The sequence below is a fragment of the Nymphalis io genome, chromosome 11 (genome assembly GCF_905147045.1).
Source record: "Nymphalis io chromosome 11, ilAglIoxx1.1, whole genome shotgun sequence".
Lineage (NCBI taxonomy): Eukaryota > Metazoa > Arthropoda > Insecta > Lepidoptera > Nymphalidae > Nymphalis > Nymphalis io.
Genome location: NC_065898.1, coordinates 11,804,192 through 11,822,113, shown reverse-complemented (window position 1 = coordinate 11,822,113; position 17,922 = coordinate 11,804,192). Strand labels below are relative to the sequence as shown.

The following is a 17,922-nucleotide window of genomic DNA, read 5'->3' as shown; positions in this document are numbered from 1 at the left end:
ACGAACGTGCGAGCGATTGGTAACACAATGTTGCTTTGCGACGAGTATTAACGTGCAGTTTTTTTTAAATATTATAATAAACGTTTCAACGTCAATGTTTCTCATATGCACCACCCGCTTTAGAGTAGCGTGTTGGAATACACTCCAAACCTTTTCCTCAGAGATGCCATTTTCACACTGTGTGACATTGGCTGTTATTTGCCTTTTTTTAATTATCTGTCATTGTTGGATATTTTACTATATAACCCATCATTATGTTAAAGTTTCGTCAAAATTAGATTATCATGTATCGAGTGAGTCCGAGCAATATCAACAAATATATAAACATAACTTACCTCATTATAATTATAACAAGTATGGTAGAAATAATAACCCGCTTTATCTATATAGATACTTAAGTTTATAAACAAAATAGGCGCCATGTTTCTGTTAAAACCCCACTTGTTAAATCATAATGACCTACATTGTGAAGTGTGTATCGATATTTTTATTTCAACGATTTGTCCAACAAACATTAATTTACTATTTAAATTTAAAAAAAGCAATGTTAAAATGGTTACATATTTATCTGTACTGTGTTCGGCCATAATCATTATTGAAAACATGTAATTGCATGCATCGAATTTGTTTACAATTTTTATATTTGATAACATTTAAGCTCTTTAATAGCTACCAAACAAAAGTATTCCCAAGGTTGGTGGCACATTTGCGATGTAAAGGATAGTTAATGTGTTTCTTTATTCTAGTCTATTGGCCTAAAAATTCGATAAAAAAAATACGATTAAGATTCACAGTTTCGAACCGCTGGTTCATTTCGCCTTTGCATGTTTTTATATTGTTCGCTTTTTCAATCGCCTAACAATATCCTTTTATATACATATCTATTCATTTTAATATATCTCCTAATATGGTATTCTTATTACACGAACATGTTTAGATTAATGATACAGATTCCATTCCATCTTAAGAAAATATCTTAATATTATCAACATATTCATTCGTTCGTATTGTAGAAACTAATTGCTGGTCGGATATTTTCTACACGTTATTAAATTCTTCACGCGGCTACAGAGTTGACAAACAGATAGACAAGGAAATTAATATTTATAAACATGCCGGTATTTATTACCGCGTTCATCTACGTCTAATTAGATGTTATTAAAATGAGACAAACGATCAAAAAAACTATATTTTTTTATATCATACGTAGGCGGGCAAATGGACCACCTGATGGTAAGTCATCACCGCCCATTGGTCACATTGGCATCGTAAAAATACTAATCAACGTTTATACCCCTTAGGTTTAGGAACGCATAGAGAACTAACACACAAACATCCATTTTTATTTATGAAGATGAAGATAATATATAATATAAATAACAACAATCTTGAGACAGAATTCATATACCTTTAATACGTCACAATTCACAAATCAAGAATATCAAATAACTAATATATCGAATCAAGAGCTAAATAACCGTTTCACCCTTAAAGTATAATCCTAATTATCTAATTGTACCTACAATATTAACGTGTGTATTAACAAAATAGCAAAGTTTCATACATCTAGACCCAACAGATGCTGTACATCGTCTATATATAAGTCATTAAAAGCCTTATTTTCATATATCAAGTTATATATAAATACCAGTGGTAGCTGTGTATCAAATGAAACATTTAATACTGTAACAGTAGCTTCCGTAACCCGTAACAGCCTGTAAATGTGCTACTGCTGGCCAAGGCCTACTCGTATTTTTGAGGAGAAGGTTCACCCTTAATACTTTCCATCTGCATATAGTGTGGAGAAAGGTACCCTGTGTCCTTTTTTCTACCTCTAATAACGTGTATGACAAATTTCATGATCGAGTAGTTAGATTTAAATAAACCAACAAATAAACAATATACTATATAAGTATGTATTTACAAAAGAAAAGTAGTATATGTAATATATCAGTTGTCTCGTTTCCATAGTACAAGCTCTGCTTACTTTGGGATCAGATGACCGTATGTGAATAATGTCCCAGGATATTATTATATATTATTATTAAAATAAACAAACTCACTTTCGTATTTATCATATTAATATTTAAGATGCTATTTAAACCCTACCCTTCTATTGTTTGAACATTTATAAGGTAATGACATCATTGAATGCATAATGCAATGTGTTGTACAGCTCGATTCTGTTTTACGGTAATTCTATTGCGTCAATACTAAAACATTAGCTTGAGGAATTATGTATAAAACGATTTCCCAGAGCGGTATCCGTTTAGTATTTGACTTATATATATGTTTGTATAATTCTACTTCTGTTACGTACTAGTTTTAATGTTACACGATGTTACTGAGTAGGCCCAGTGGTGATCTTAACTTTCTAATCGTAAAAATCTAACTGGTGGTAGGGCTTTGTGCGTGCTCGTCTGGGTAGGTACCACCCACTCATCAGATATTCAACCGCAAAACAGCAGTACTTGATATTCTTGTGTTCCAGTTTGAAGGGTGAGTGAGCCAGTGTAATTACAGACACAAGGGACATAAAATCTTAGCTCCCAAGGTTGGTGGCGCATTGGCTATGTAAGCGATGGTTGACATTTCTTACAATGCCAATGTCTAAGGGCGTTTGGTGACCACTTACTATCAAGTGGCCCATATGCTCGTCCGCCGTCCTATTCTATATAAAAAAGTAATCAAAGTTGCTGGTTCAAATTAAGGATTTACCGAGAATGTGTCGCATAAAATTTTGCCTGTATATCGATCTAATCCAATTTATATGAAACTTTTATATTATTATAGTATATCGTTTTATGGCATACATAGGCGATATGCGGCAGTTTCCAATACATAAATTATTTTTTCTTTCGATTAAGAGAACTATGATGAATATTAAACAATAATACACAGCATGTATCTTTTAGTTTGCGTATATAGTAACCATTTTAACAAATCATTTTCTTTTTCAGTGGAAATCGCGATGGTGTGTCATGAGAAAGCTGTCTCCAGTAGCAGGTATGTTTCGTTTATAATATTTTTTTGTACATAAAGATCGAGATATGATAAAATAACTACTGAATGAACTTTTTCTTCTGACCATACATTGCTACTATTAAAGGTATTAACCATTATTTACATTGTCAAATAAATACGTTAACAAAACAAATAGTGCAGAAAGTAATAAAAGTCTCCTAACAAATTTATAGAAATTTTTTATCAACAAATCGCTTTTATTATCAAACTCGTAGAGTTCAAGTTACGATAAAAAAAAACGCAATCTGTCACCTTAATATACGGGCAGACATCAGATAACTATAGCTCTTGTGCCTATAGGAATAAAGGTTATTGTGTAGGATCAAATCTTTGATCTACCCTACGTGTCTAATCCACGATTAATGTTAAACGAAGGGTTCTCTAAGTTTAGGTGATAAGCAAAGACCCCTAAATCCTTATACCGTTAAATCTCAGGCGGACGTACGTTTTGTTTACTACACATAGCTAGGTAGTACGGAAATTTAATCCGCGTCAATGGTATTATCCTGTTGAACTGTATGTTCGTTAGCAATGGCATAAAATTATTTTTAATGGTTGAAGTGCTTTTGATACCATAGCAAGCCGGATAAAAGAAAAATAATGTTAATCTGCCTATTGTAAGTTTGCGTTAACTCTTCTAGTAGTTTTCGCTCGTGTGTTAGGGGGGGGGGGGGTTTAGGTAGATGTTAGGTATAAAAGTAACCGAAGTCTTTATTCAAGCTTATTATCAAGGTTGGTGGCAAATGTCATTATTGGTTTAATGGTTTAGTCGTGAAATTTTAACAGACAGACTGAGTTGCTTTCGTATTTATAATATTAGTAAGGATAAAGCATATTGGTTATATATATTAAATATAAATGACAAATAAGTGTGGAGTTAATATTTGTTTGTTTTGTTTATTATACAAGCTGAATATAAAATTCAAAATACAAAAATGTTTTTTGTAACATTTTCTTCTTTAATTTTAAAGCTCTTGTAAGAGCCTGCTTGAATTTATGCCATATTAATTACAATTTCTGCCTTTCGTGAGAGTTTTTTTTATTTTGTTAACATGACGTCATATTGAAACATTCAAATAAACCTGTAATGAGAGTGCGAGGGTTGTCTGTTGTAGATGCAGTGTCACCTTCAACGGTTCAACTTCCCGCATGGATCAATATGCTAATGCGAATAGTATATATTATTTTTTTCTATTACTACCATCATCTGTTTTTAGTTTCTAACTGTTCTAAGTTTGACTGTATCCTACTGTATGTAAGTAATTTCTCATTTAAAGTGATTTTTTGTATTTTTTATAAGAAATAAATGTTAAACCGAATGTCAGATTGTAATAATAGATAAAATCGTGTAACCAATTTAAATTGGAACATTATATCGAAGTATATTATCACTAAGCAGAGCATGGCATACTTCCAGAAAAAATCTATGGGAAGAAAACAAAGGTGGCTCTAAAGAGCTGGCTGTGCTCTTTAATTAAATTATAATTAAAGGAAATTGGATGTACTCCAAAGGGTATTTAGTGATATCTTAATGGCGACCAGGAACGCGCGCATGTGAACGACCTCTGCCCATATACATTGGAATAATTTGGCTAGACCTAAACCGGCAATGCGTTGCCAACAAACGAGACACTCTCTTTATCCACTATAACTATTTATTTCCGTATTTATTTTGTAACTTTTGAGGAGATCAAATGTTAGTCGGATTTGTTAGGACTTGTTCACCACTGTTACTATTATTTGGATTATCATAGTAAAAGAATAGAGAGTGCATTTCAATTAATTTATATTTTAGCGTAATTAATACAGCATTAAAACAATATTTAAAAAAATATCGTCCCGCACAGTTGGTTAGTTTCGCCGCCGCTGTGATCGAAAATGCTCAGGAAAACATTATCATCTAGTTGTGATGTTATAAGTAGGATGAGTTTTATCTCGAATTATATGGCAGTCTTACAAATTGGACCTTAATAAAGCTTCATAACTTAAGTAATTGCCTTCAAATCTGCCACTGCTGGGCTAAGTCCTTTTGAAGAGAAGCTTTGGACCATATGTCACTACACTGTGCCAATGTAGGTTATTGGATACACATATGGCAAATTTTCATCAGACACGTGTAGATTTTATTACGATGTTTTCCTTCACCGCCAATTTGAGTTGAGTTATAAGCACTTGAAAACTCTAGTGCTTGCACGTTTAGCCACTGGTCCACCTACTCATAACATAAATTCTCTGTCGACAGTTTTTTTTCATCCTATCTTGACGCATTTGGCAGTGCCAAAACGATAGCTTACCTTTCTTATACCGTTCCAAATTTGAATTTTTAGACTATACAACGTCATCCTTGATGATATATTTTTATAACTGGTTCCTATTTAGTGACGTGATCTCATTCAACATTAATGCGTGTTTCTCAGTAAGACCAAGGTGAGCGTGATGTTGTATCCCTAATGTCATTACTGTTGCACGCTGCTATAAGCACGTTTGAATTGTTTATTTAATATATTTTAAATGTAAATGTCTTACGTTAAATATTATAATATTATATTGTGTTGCTATTGAAAATATTTATGGAATTATTTTGTAAACCATAGGCGGTAACTTTGAAGTTACATCCACGTATGTTTTAGACAAAGCAGTACAGCCTGTGAATGTCCCACTGCTGAGCTAAAGCCTCCTCTCCTTTTTTTGAGGATAAGGTTTTGGAGCTTGTGGCAGGAATGGAGGATGTGGCAGAATTTCAGTGAAATTAGACACATGCAAATTTCCTCACGATTTTTTCCTTCACCGTCAAGCACGAGATGAATTATAAAAACAAATTAAACACATGAAAATTCAGTGGTGCTTGCCCGGGTTTTGAAAGCACGATCATCGGTTAAGATTCACGCGTTCTAACCACTGGGCCATCTCGGCTTTAGAAAAAAGCGTATCATTAATATCATTTAATCAATTATAATAGATAATATTTTTAAAAATATATCTGTCTACGGTTTATAATAGACGTTTAAAAAATACATCATATTCTAAGATTTAGTTTTCACATCAAAATTAATATGTATCCGATACACCGGCAGTGTCTAGACTCCAGACGTTTCTACTCATAAATCCACTAGGTTCTTCTAGACACTTACATTAAATCGGTTTAATACCCGTCTCCGTTATAGTCATGACGAAAAATATATATATTGCGCTTATATACTAAAGCCAAAACAAATTAAAAGATTTTGGCGAGGTCGTTACATGCATTAAGCTGGCTACACTAATATAAAATGAAGTTCGTTCTTGTCTGTCTGTGTCATGGATTGACCAAGTTATATAAAAGAGTTTCATTCATTTTAATACTATTCATTAAGTTAAATAATATACAAGTGAATGCAAAAATCAAGAATGTGGTCTGTATGGCTTTTCAGAACCGGTTGATATAAAAAGAAATTTCATAAATATGGCGACGTATTTTAATTACTCGTACGTGTAACTATCCTGTGTAATGTTAAAATTGTATATATAATGTATGAAGATTTTGAAACAAAAGTAAAAGCTGTCCTTCCGATCGAAGGTTTTTGTGTTAACTCTTGGTAGATCAATCATTAAAAGTTCTATCGTCTAGTACCACAATTGTATCACTGTATTCCGATTTGAAATGAGCCAGAGTGATTATATACACAAGTTATATCCTGACCCACTTTAAGAGTCTGTATATATTTCCCACTGCTGGGCAAAGTCCTCCTCTCCTTTATTAACCAAGACTTGGAGCTTATTGCACCACGCTTCTCCAGCCTTACCAGGATACCTTTGTTAATGTGTCAGGATTTCATTCGGCAAAGATGTACATGCTTACTCATGTTTTTAAGCACATGAAAATTCAGTGTTGCTTGCTCGGTTTTCAGCCTACTTTTTTCGGTTAAGTCAGTTCACATTGAGTGAGCCAGTGTAATTACAGGCACAAGGGACATTACATCATAGTTCCCAAGGTTGGTAGCGCATTGGTGATGTAAGCGATGGTTAACATTTCTTACAATGCCAATGTCTATGGGTGTAGGTGACCACTTACCATCAGGCGGCTCATATGCTCGTCCGCCTTCCTATTCTATATTAAAAAAAACATGCTTGGCAGCCTTGCCGAAGTATGGAATCGTATAATATTGTTACGGTGCCTTAGTCTATCAGCGAAGGTGACAACTTACCGCTGAGTATCTCTGTCTGTATTCCATTTTTTTATTAATAACCTTCAAATTGAAAATAAAGAAACCCGATAACTCATACCTTCAGCATATACGATACTTTTTATCCAAATGTAATGAAACCCAGGAAGCCCTTACCAAATCCCTGGGACTAAAAATTATACTATCATTAGCAACGCCCACGGTAACGAGGGGCTCGTAAATAAATATTTGGAAGACTAAATAATAAGGAGCTTTTACCTTATTCCTCATTGCGTGATTCAATAAAGGTATATAATGAATATTCTGATAGATCATGCGTCCAGGAAAATTACTTTCCGTGTGAAATATTGGCAAAATGAGGAAAAAATTGTCTATATTACTTAAGCTCTTTGTATCTCTTCTTATAATATTAATAAGACCATATAATTGTCATTCGAAGATAATATGATTTAATATTGGAAACGTAATATGTATTTAACTAATTGTGATCTTATTACGATAGTTTTTTTCGGTTTGAAGTTATTTAATCTAGTTCTAACCAGTAAGACTATAGTATTTGATAGTAAATGACAAACAAACTCAAAGGACTTTTCTCCTCTTGCGGAGAAGGTTTGGTGATTATTTCTCCTCGCTACACCAATGCGGGTAAATGGATATGCATCTGTCTGAATTTCCTTACCAGAGTTTTCCAGGATTTGAACCCGCAATATTCGGTCAGCTCCCCTTATGATGGCACTATCAAAATGATGATATTTATAAAAACAAATATATTAAACCAAAAGAAACTATAAAATAACACAAAAACCCTCATTAAATATTCTTTTAGTTTTTTAATTTAAAAAAGGCCTAAAGCTTTATCCGTCCTTCCGTTTTATCCATCTAAGATAAGCCGATCGAAACACGCTTTAAATACGTTGTTTTCTCCATGAGTTTTGCTTGTTCATAAGTTTAGTATCAAACTTAAGATAGAAAATAAAGAACTTAATCGCAGCCTCTTCCTGCACGTTTTATCAGAATCAGTGTATATTCCTTTACTTTGCTTTATTTTTGATACAAGATAACATTGTGTATAGTTTGTATTATTGTATCGAAACTGTCGCAGTGTCTTTATTATTAAATCAAGTTGTAGTGTATACTCTATCTTGCGAAGTATCCTGGTATTAAGCTGACTTCAATTTCTCATTTAACATCAGTTGCCTTTAAGCGTTGAGATCCATTGAAATTATGCAGTCAATCTTGCAGTCAACAGCGTCATAAAGGTTATATACAAGAGAATTGGCCCTCGTGTCCCAGGCGTCTACTCCTAAGTTAGCGCAAAACCACTGAACGGTGAAATGGACTAGCGTTTTAGCTTAAACCTAAATGTAAACATTGAACTATCCAAATTTTGTTTTACTTAAACATAGCTGAGATAGCGCAGTGCTTAGAATACGTGAATCCGAGATGAAGGTCGTGGGTTAAAAACAAAAAAGCAACCTTTTTCTTAAAACGGAACTAAAACAACCTTTTAACCAACTGGTAACAAAATCGTGAAATTCGTTTTTCATGCAATATTATACATTGAATTATAAATAGTAATGAATCTACGCATTCGCTTATTTTTGACTGCTAGGTTTCCGTTGAATCCACAAGACGAACTAATGGTAGCGTGACTACAAGAAAAAAGAAAAAAATACTTAAATAAAGATTACTTAGTGGTAGGACTTTATGCAAGCCAATCTAGGTAGGTGTGGTACCTATTAGATATTCTACCATCAAAACAGCAATTCTTAGTATTGTTGTGTTCTAGTTTGAAAAGATTTTTCTTATAGAATAGGTGGACGGACGAGCAAATGGGCCACCTGATGATAAGTCACCACCGCTCATTAACATCGACACTAAGAAATATTAACCATCGCTTACATCGCCAATGCTCTACCAACCTCACAAAGGACATAACATCTTAGGGTCCGTTCACACAGACCGGCTCGGAGAGCATCGGCCTGCTTTTTTCTTTTCACACAGACCGGGTCGTATACGCTTGGAATTGGCCGGAGCGGAGCCGCCAACTATTTCACATCGACCGGCTGGAAGAGATCTGAAAGCGGGTGCGAGCGAGAAAGAGCACGCAAGCGGAGCCGGTCGGCTCCTTTTATTACTTCACACGAAGCGCGTTCAGGCATTTTTAATGACAAAAAAGGTGCAAATGCAAAAATAAACTTTACTACAATCACTCAAAACACTGTTTCCAACGTGATAAAAATCTGCTCTCCTCTCCGAGCCGGTCTGTGTGAACGGACCCTTAATTCCCAATTGTATGTGAGTGAGTTTGTTATATACACATTCGTAAAGCTCATGTGACATCACTAAACACCAACGTATTAAGAACAATATAATCAAATCAGATTACTATCGACTGTCATACTCAAATCAATTTATCTCATTTTATAATCTCGTAACTAGTTTCAAATGGAATCAAACTTCCATCCACATTACTTGTACGTTGACAAGTGATGGGCCAGCTTCCGCTCACCAATAGTAATGAGTATTTAAGTATACCCTGCTGTATGCAGCTGTGAGTGCGACGGCGTCACCTTTCTTTTACAACTGTAGAAACCACGTTGGTATTATTAGTCACCGTTCTACTGGTTGTATATATTAATGAAATGATAAGTTTTTGTTTAATTTCGGTACTCAAATAAATATATATTTTTATTATTATTTTTAATTTTAAAAACAACAAACTTTATCTCAAATCACGATTGATTAGTCTGGGGGTTACATGTTTCTTCTTCGTGACCATCTGTGAAAATCTGGTGTATATTCTTATATTTCCCTATACCTTCTTGAATTAGTTAGAAGGTGAAAATAATATATTTTTAATCATATATTATATTTTTTTAATTTAGAGAGAGCTTGGCAACCGTTACGTTCCGCGCAAAAAAACATATTTTCCATTTTAAATGCGCATAAAACTCTTAATGAATTTTAATTTAGCTCAAATTTACTTAATAGACTCCACTTACCGTAAATTAGTAGCTAAATATATCTAAAAACCTTTTCAAATTAACTCTAAAATAAACTCACTCTATTGTTATAAAAGAAAACCAACGAATTACACTCGGCAAATAATGCAGCAAGGTTCCATCGGACTATTGTCTCAGTGCCTCCACCCACGATAGACAAACAGACTAAAAGCGTCCAGAACCTTCGATAATAAGTCACGATCACCGGCACCGTGAGAAAGGAGACAAAATTGTTTGTTCTGATACAATACTAAGAACCGTTATACACGACTATTTGACTATCAAACGGTTATGCTCTGTGGTTAGTAAAGCCATATAGTATTAATAAATTAAATATACATAATTTTATACAGCTCACGACTGGCCTGGGAAAGGTATTATAGCATTTTTTTTATTTTGCGCAATATTTCGTGTTGAATCGTGAATGAGAGGCCCTTTAAAAGTCAGTAAGACATTATTTTTAGTAATTATACATTATTGTCGAAGCATATTAGCAGTCTGGACTCTGGAAGTGCTTACACTCCCGTGCCTCGGAAAGCACATATATGCATCCTGCTCTGTAGAAATGCTGTATAATCGACTTCTAAGTGCTGTCCGAGGCACGAAAGTGTACACTTCCATATAGCATCCGGGCTATTGCGACCTAAGGAGAGAGTTTATATTTTATATAAATAAAACAGCTAACGCACGTATAACGTCTTTATATAACCAATTCGATCTTGACATTTCGCGTTGTAAATTAAAATAGATTATCTCATTGATTAGTATGATGATGCAAATTTAATGTTTTTAGAATAAACATTAATATCTTTAGAAATGTATAACATCTATACAATCTATGCTAATATCATAAATGCGAAAGTAACTCTGTCTATCTGTTACGCTTTCAAGGCTAACCCACTGAATCGATTTCGATGAAATTTCGTATGAAGCTAGCTTGAACGCCGTGAAAGGACATGGGCTACTTATTATAACAACTGTCCTTCGGTCTTTTCTGATCTGGTCTGCTTGTTTGATTTTTGTTTTGTCACATCGTCAATTGCAAATGAAACTACGCTCGAAATAGTCGTTCCTAAGAAGTGTCAGTGACATCACAGTTAAAGAATCCGTGATCGCTTGAGGTGCGCGTGGATATGTTATTTTTGTTCTATAAATCTGTCAAATGTGCTGTTTGTTTTCTATGAATTTTGTATTTATTGCGTGTCGCGAGTGATTTATAGTGATTTGGTTCGCTTTTGTGGTTTTTTGATTTGGTTTTTAAATGTTATTATTATGTGTTTAATATAATACATTATATTGGTATATATATCCACTATTTAATTTACTTTTATTAAACTTATAAAAACGCATATTAGTCGATAGTGTAGTAAAGATTTCATATTTCTTCCATAGACCGATATTAAATTAAACATTAGTAAAAGACAAAAAATATCCAAAAACAACTAATTATCCGAATAAAACTTGAAAGCGCTGTTCTGTAAAATAACAGACATGATTGTTGTAATCTTTTGTTAAAAACTGCTCAATGGACCCTTACCTTGTACAATTATTATATGTATATAAAATACTTGTTACTTTAGATAATTTATACATTTTAGACATTATGAAAATAAATATCATATTAATTATAAGCATTATCTATAAACAAGAATTGCCAGTAACATTCATAGCAATTTCGTGTGCCTTCGACAGATATTAAGAGACATTTTAATAAACCCATAAAAAAATTCGAGGCGTGCGGTAAAATGTATTAGCAGTACGGACGAAAAGATTGCTTTGATACTGATTATATCATAATGTTTATATCTCGTTTTTTAAAATTACTTAGCAGGGTGAATCTTAGTGGTGTAAAGTGTAGCTTAGTGGATAACTTCTTATCTTTTTTTTTTATAAAATTGGTAGGCGGACGAGCAAATAAATGGGCTACCTGATGGTAATTTATGACTGCTCACATACATTGCGCTGTGAATATTAACCGTTCCTTACATCACCAATATTCAAACCCTGGGAACTAAGATGTTATGTCCTTTGTGCCTGTAGTTACAGTGGCTTCAAGCTTATACCTCAGTGATTTAATTTCATAGATCAACGATGCTATAAAAATGACTTTCAGGTTAGGAATGTGTCATATATGCCAAGATTATTTTTTATTCATTTAATGGTTACTTGGTCAAAGTGAAATCATCTCATGTCGTATATACGTTTTGACACGTATATACGACTTACCGGGGAGACCAAGACCCCCTACCTACTAAGCCGAGATGGCCCAGTGGTTAGAACGCGTGAATCTTATCCGATGATCGTGGGTTCAAACCCGGGCAAGCACCACTGTATTTTCATGTGCTTAATTTGTGATTATAATTCATCTCGTGCTTAACGGTGAAGGAAAACATCGTGAGGAAACCGGCATGTGTCTAATTTCATTGAAATTCTGCCACATGTGTATTCTACCAACCCGCATTGGAGCAGCGTGGTGGAATAAGCTCCACAACCTTCTCCTCAAAAGGGAGAGGAGGCCTTAGCCCAGCAGTGGGACATGAACAGGCTGTTACTGTAATGGTTACTAACTCGAGATATGACATACGGTTAAATAATTCTCTCTCTCTATAAATCTTTATTTTTTTATTTTTTTAATATTCATATTAACTAATTGTTTGGTCACCAAAATTGTTTAATTGTTTGGTCAACAAATTATTTGGTCACCAAAATAAATCAATGTTTGCAGGAATTTGACTGTGATTCTACTTACACTACTCAATTTCATAAAACCGATTTTAACAACCATTCTGATTAAAACGTAGCCGAGGTTACGAGATGTCGAGCACATGTCTAACGGTATATACGACTATCACAAAGGCTTGGGAACACAGTTTCTAAGCTTCAGAGCAAACGAATTTGTTCTAGTCCATAGTTTTCATGCTATTCCCTCAACTGCAGGACAGGTCACTTTTAATTAGTTCATATATTTGTGAATACTACACGAATAAAACTAATTGTTTCAAAAAAACCTGCTTTTAAATCTAAATATTATTATTTTATATAATTTTCATCTGCCTCTTTGAATAGTAATAGAAACCTGGGCAAGTTCATTACATACCAATAAAAAATGTAAATAGTGATTTGAGTCGGTACTCTTTATAAGAGACTTATATCATCGTTACCATTGAAACCGGTGCACGTAAGGATTAATTTGATTATCAGGTGCCCATTTATCTTACCTTTTAATTAAAAAAAAATAGAGATGTTACTGTTTAATCTTATGTAATTAAATTTTACGTGTTCGATTACAATTTTAGAGAGGGACAGGAATATTTTAAATGGATGATAAAGCATTTATAAGAGGGAGATAAATTGAAGTATTTGTATTTAATTACAGTGCGGTGACCGCTTCTAAATGATCTCTTTGTCTAGTTTATTATGTGATCTAAGAAACATTATCTGTATAGGATGTATTAATTAAGTAGGTCTTGTAACAGCTATGAATTGCTTAATGGTCATGGAACAGATTCAGCCCAAAAAAACTAATCATGAGTTCTATTCAAGTAACTTAGGGCATATTATATCTATAAGATTGTTCTCAGAATCTGATATGACAAAATTGCTTTAGATAGACCGTTTATTGAGAAAAGCAATAGACTATAAAAGATCACTTTACGGGTACGACCTAAGGGAATGGAACAGTAATGTTTAAGACGAATGAAACTGCGCGGAACAGCTAGTGATTTTATAAAGTAAATTAGGTAGGAAGTCGGAACGAACAAATAATTTTAATGAATTAACCGAAAAATGCGGCGAGACCAATTTAGCTACATTTTAATAACAAAATTGTTAAATAAATAATGTTTTTTTCATTTCATTCTGTGGGAACACAAAACTTAATTTAAAGACGAATTAATTGTACGTGACGAAAACCACGATATATTTAAACCTATATTTTAACTATATTTATTGAAGTCTTAACATTATGCAATGGTAATCATGTTCAACTCTTTAATGTACATACCCAAGTATATTAAATACATTTTTTCATCATCATCATATTCAGCCCACATTAATCCACTACTGGACATAGGTCTCACGGGCGCGCGAATTCTCCCGGTCCTGTGCTAATCGCGTCCATTGAGCACCCGACATTTTTCTAAAACTTTTTTTTTTGTAAATATTTCATATGAGATACATTATAATATATAATAGCGCTCTACTCGAAGCATCGCTTGCGTCAAATTTTAGAATAGCTAAATAAAAATTTCCATAACATTAATTATTTCAAAAATGAAGGATTTTTATACAAACATTCATCCCCTTTAGGGGTTAAATTTTCAAAAACCTTTCCTTATTGCTAATTTACTGTAAAGGGAACCCGTTTGGGCTGCGCATTGATATGTCAGACAGACAATCCGTCATATGACTGGAATACATGAATCTTAACCATTGAGTTTCACGTGCTTAATTTGTATTTGTAATTCATCTCGTGATCGGTGAAGGAAAGCTGCGTGTGAAAACTTATTTGTACGAAATTGTACCACATGTGTATCCTAACCCACTTAGGAAGGTACCAGCCACTCATCATATATTCTACCGCCAAGCTATACTAATTAGTATTGCTGTGTTCCGGTTTAAAGGTTGAGCCCAGTGGCTCAAGCCTTTGTGCCTGGAGTTACACTCAACTCCATGCACAAGGCTTATGTCCCTTATTCCATCTTAGCTTCCAAGGTTGGTGGTGCTTTGGCGAATTAAGGGGTAATTAATATTTCTTACAATACCAATATCTATTAGCGGTGACCATCGGCGGTCCACTTGCCAGTCTAATACCTAATAAAAAATTACCATATTCACACATTGTAACTTTTTATATAAATAGTCCATCTCATAGCGTGTGCTTCAGTGTGATATCTACCTCATCCAAAAAAAAAATTATGCGATTATCAATGTCTGTTTATGCATAAGATATATTCTAAGAAACAAAACAATAAGACCAAGGGAAAGTTAACATACGGCTTCAAACGCTTCGTTTGTTTTCTTTTGTGATAAATTAGGCTTTAAACTGGAGTGTATTCAGAATACTTAGAAAGTAATACATAGAAATGTCTTAATATGTGCTACAATCAAGTGTATATAAGTATATGATGCACTAATTACTTTTCCACTAAAAATTATATATATAAATATATTACCGCTTAAGAAAATTAAAAGTACAAATAACATTTCGTTAATTGAATACATAAAAATTATAAAATTACTTAATTGTGAATTTACTGTATAAAATATTTAAACGTTTTATTTTATATATTTTACTTGATTAAAAACAAATCGAATCGAAATATACATTAAAGAAGACTTTGACAAGCACTTTTGGATCGTCATTTATAGGATCATATTAATGTATAGCTAGAACGAGTTCGGAATGTAGATTCTACAAAGAAACGGAAAGAAACGCAGTAGTTACTCATTCAAACATTTTAAATACAAAGTTATGTTAACCAAATCAATTCATATATCCTATCAGAATATCAACAAGAACATGACAAAAAAGCTTTGAGTTACCTTGCTATTTTGTAATAATCTTGGGTTGAGTAATATTTATTGTTTGTTAATCTTTTTTTTACAGACGATATCTTTTTTAACACTTAATAGGCCAGCGTTTGACCGTTGACTTGCCTCATGTTAAGCACTGACACGGTCTAGGATATAGCAGGCTTAGTTAGAAGAAACTTGTTTACTCTGGATTTGAAGACACCAACATTGTACCGTTGTTGTCAATTTGATTGGTAAAGTTAAATATACATACACATAACCTTCTAAATACAACATTGAAGACAAAGGGTGATACCGGATGCTTATCAAATAAAAGCCTAACATTCTCTTTAAACAATAAACTTTATGATCTGCGGAGGAAGCACAATTAATTTCTTCAAATAAAATATATTTCAAACAATTATAACCCTTAATGCATTCAAAATTAAGACCGATGTTATGTAACACGTTTTTGCTGACTAACATTGGTCACGGAAACTCGAAATGATAACAAGTTAGTGAGTTAGGGACGTGATGTCAGCCGAGGTCGATATTTGATCGATGGCTTTATTTTCGCTATCTCCGACAATGCGGGTGATGGATTTCTCGCCTAGCACATGATCAAAAAAGTGGATATATATATAAAGATTATAAAGATATATAAATTATATTATTGTATTTATTTTGAAATTCAAGAAACAGAGTTTTTTTCGTTTAACACACTTTGTAAAAATAATTATGAATAATGAAAACCATAATAAATATATATTTAGTAGTATCGTTAAAGATTAGTGTTTGTAGTGTTTACGGTAACCCATATATGCCTAGAACATTTTGTACACTGATTTTAATATTTTTCACACATGTTATTATAAAATAGTAATTTGTAGTTGAAATATCTATAAGTGCTTCTTTTGTGGTGCAAAAACGACCCCTTCGGAGGATAATTTTGTAGCAATTGAAATATGATGTAAATTATGTTTAAAAGATGCAGTATGTACTAATTTAAATTCAATATTAATTAAAAATAAAAAGGTAATTAATAAAAATTAAAACAAATTATATCGATAAGAGCATAAAGTCCCATCACTATTCCAGCAAAGCGTTTATCGCCGACAGGTGGAAGTGTGAGGGTTTTTGCGGTGTTTACACACAGACAGATTATCGCTTTTGCCTTTTGTAGAATCGCGTTAGTTTTAACATGAATAACAAAAACCAAGGTTTTGAATGAGGAAGTTTTTTTTTGTGTTCTTTTTTCCGTTTTACCATACCAAAGAGTTTTTAATGTGAGTTACATGATCATCGTTTGATAATGCACGCTTGGTTAACCATTTCGGAGTGTGCGTATGTACAGGTTTTTAATCACGTAGTTGTTCTAAATTCAAACGTCAATTCGCGAGTCAAACGATATTGACTAGAAGTGAAGACACGATTTTTTTTTCTAGCATGTATCTAGGGAAGATTTGAACGCAACATATTATGCCAATGTCACGTATAAAAGAGATGATACATATAAAATAAATCGTTATCGAATTTTAAAGAACTATCATTGAAGAATATAAAATATTTTATGTTGTAACTCAAAAAGTTTCTCGAAAAATCGACCTTTCACAAGTAAATTTAATACTTTTTTTTAATCTTAGCCACTTTTCTATATGATATTATTAAACCTTAAAATGTCATAATTTAATTTAAACACATTTAATAGATATTTGAATGTAAAAATAATTATACGCTCCAAAAGTAATTATTTATGGAATTACAAAAACGGCTGCACTCCATTGTACAGTTAGAAATTGACATAACTTAACGTGATTCAATAAATAAAAAAGTAAAAATCCAATAAATAAAAAAACAACAGTAACCGCTTTCTATTGCTATTGTAGGGCTTAGGGCAGATATACGAAAACGACGACAAACCGTCTTAATACAATTTTATTACTGGTTGTTTGCGACGCATTTATAGTTCGGTTTCCACCCGAGGGATGGACCTCGTGTGAGGGGGGAAATGTTAGGTTTTCTATGTCTTTTTTTGTACCCCTGACAACATGTATGCAAAATTTAATAATGATCGATTGAGTAGTTTAGGCGTGAAAGCATAACAAACAAACTCACTTTCGCATTTATAATATTAGTAAGGGTTTCGTATTTAAAATTGCAAATATAATCTATTGGGTATAGGGTTGCCAGATGTACGTAGATGTCATGGACACTTT

The 17,922-nt window shown here is 33.2% G+C and overlaps 1 protein-coding gene across 3 annotated transcripts in view; it reads left to right on the top strand.

Moving 5' to 3' along the window:
* Positions 1-17,922, top strand: part of LOC126771728 (uncharacterized) — a 159,172-nt gene that overhangs the window by 50,471 nt on the left and 90,779 nt on the right. For all 3 annotated transcript variants that reach the window (XM_050491779.1, XM_050491780.1, XM_050491781.1), the window contains exon 3: positions 2,961-3,006. In XM_050491779.1, coding sequence (XP_050347736.1) covers positions 2,961-3,006 — 46 coding nt within the window. The remainder of the gene's footprint in view (positions 1-2,960; positions 3,007-17,922) is intronic.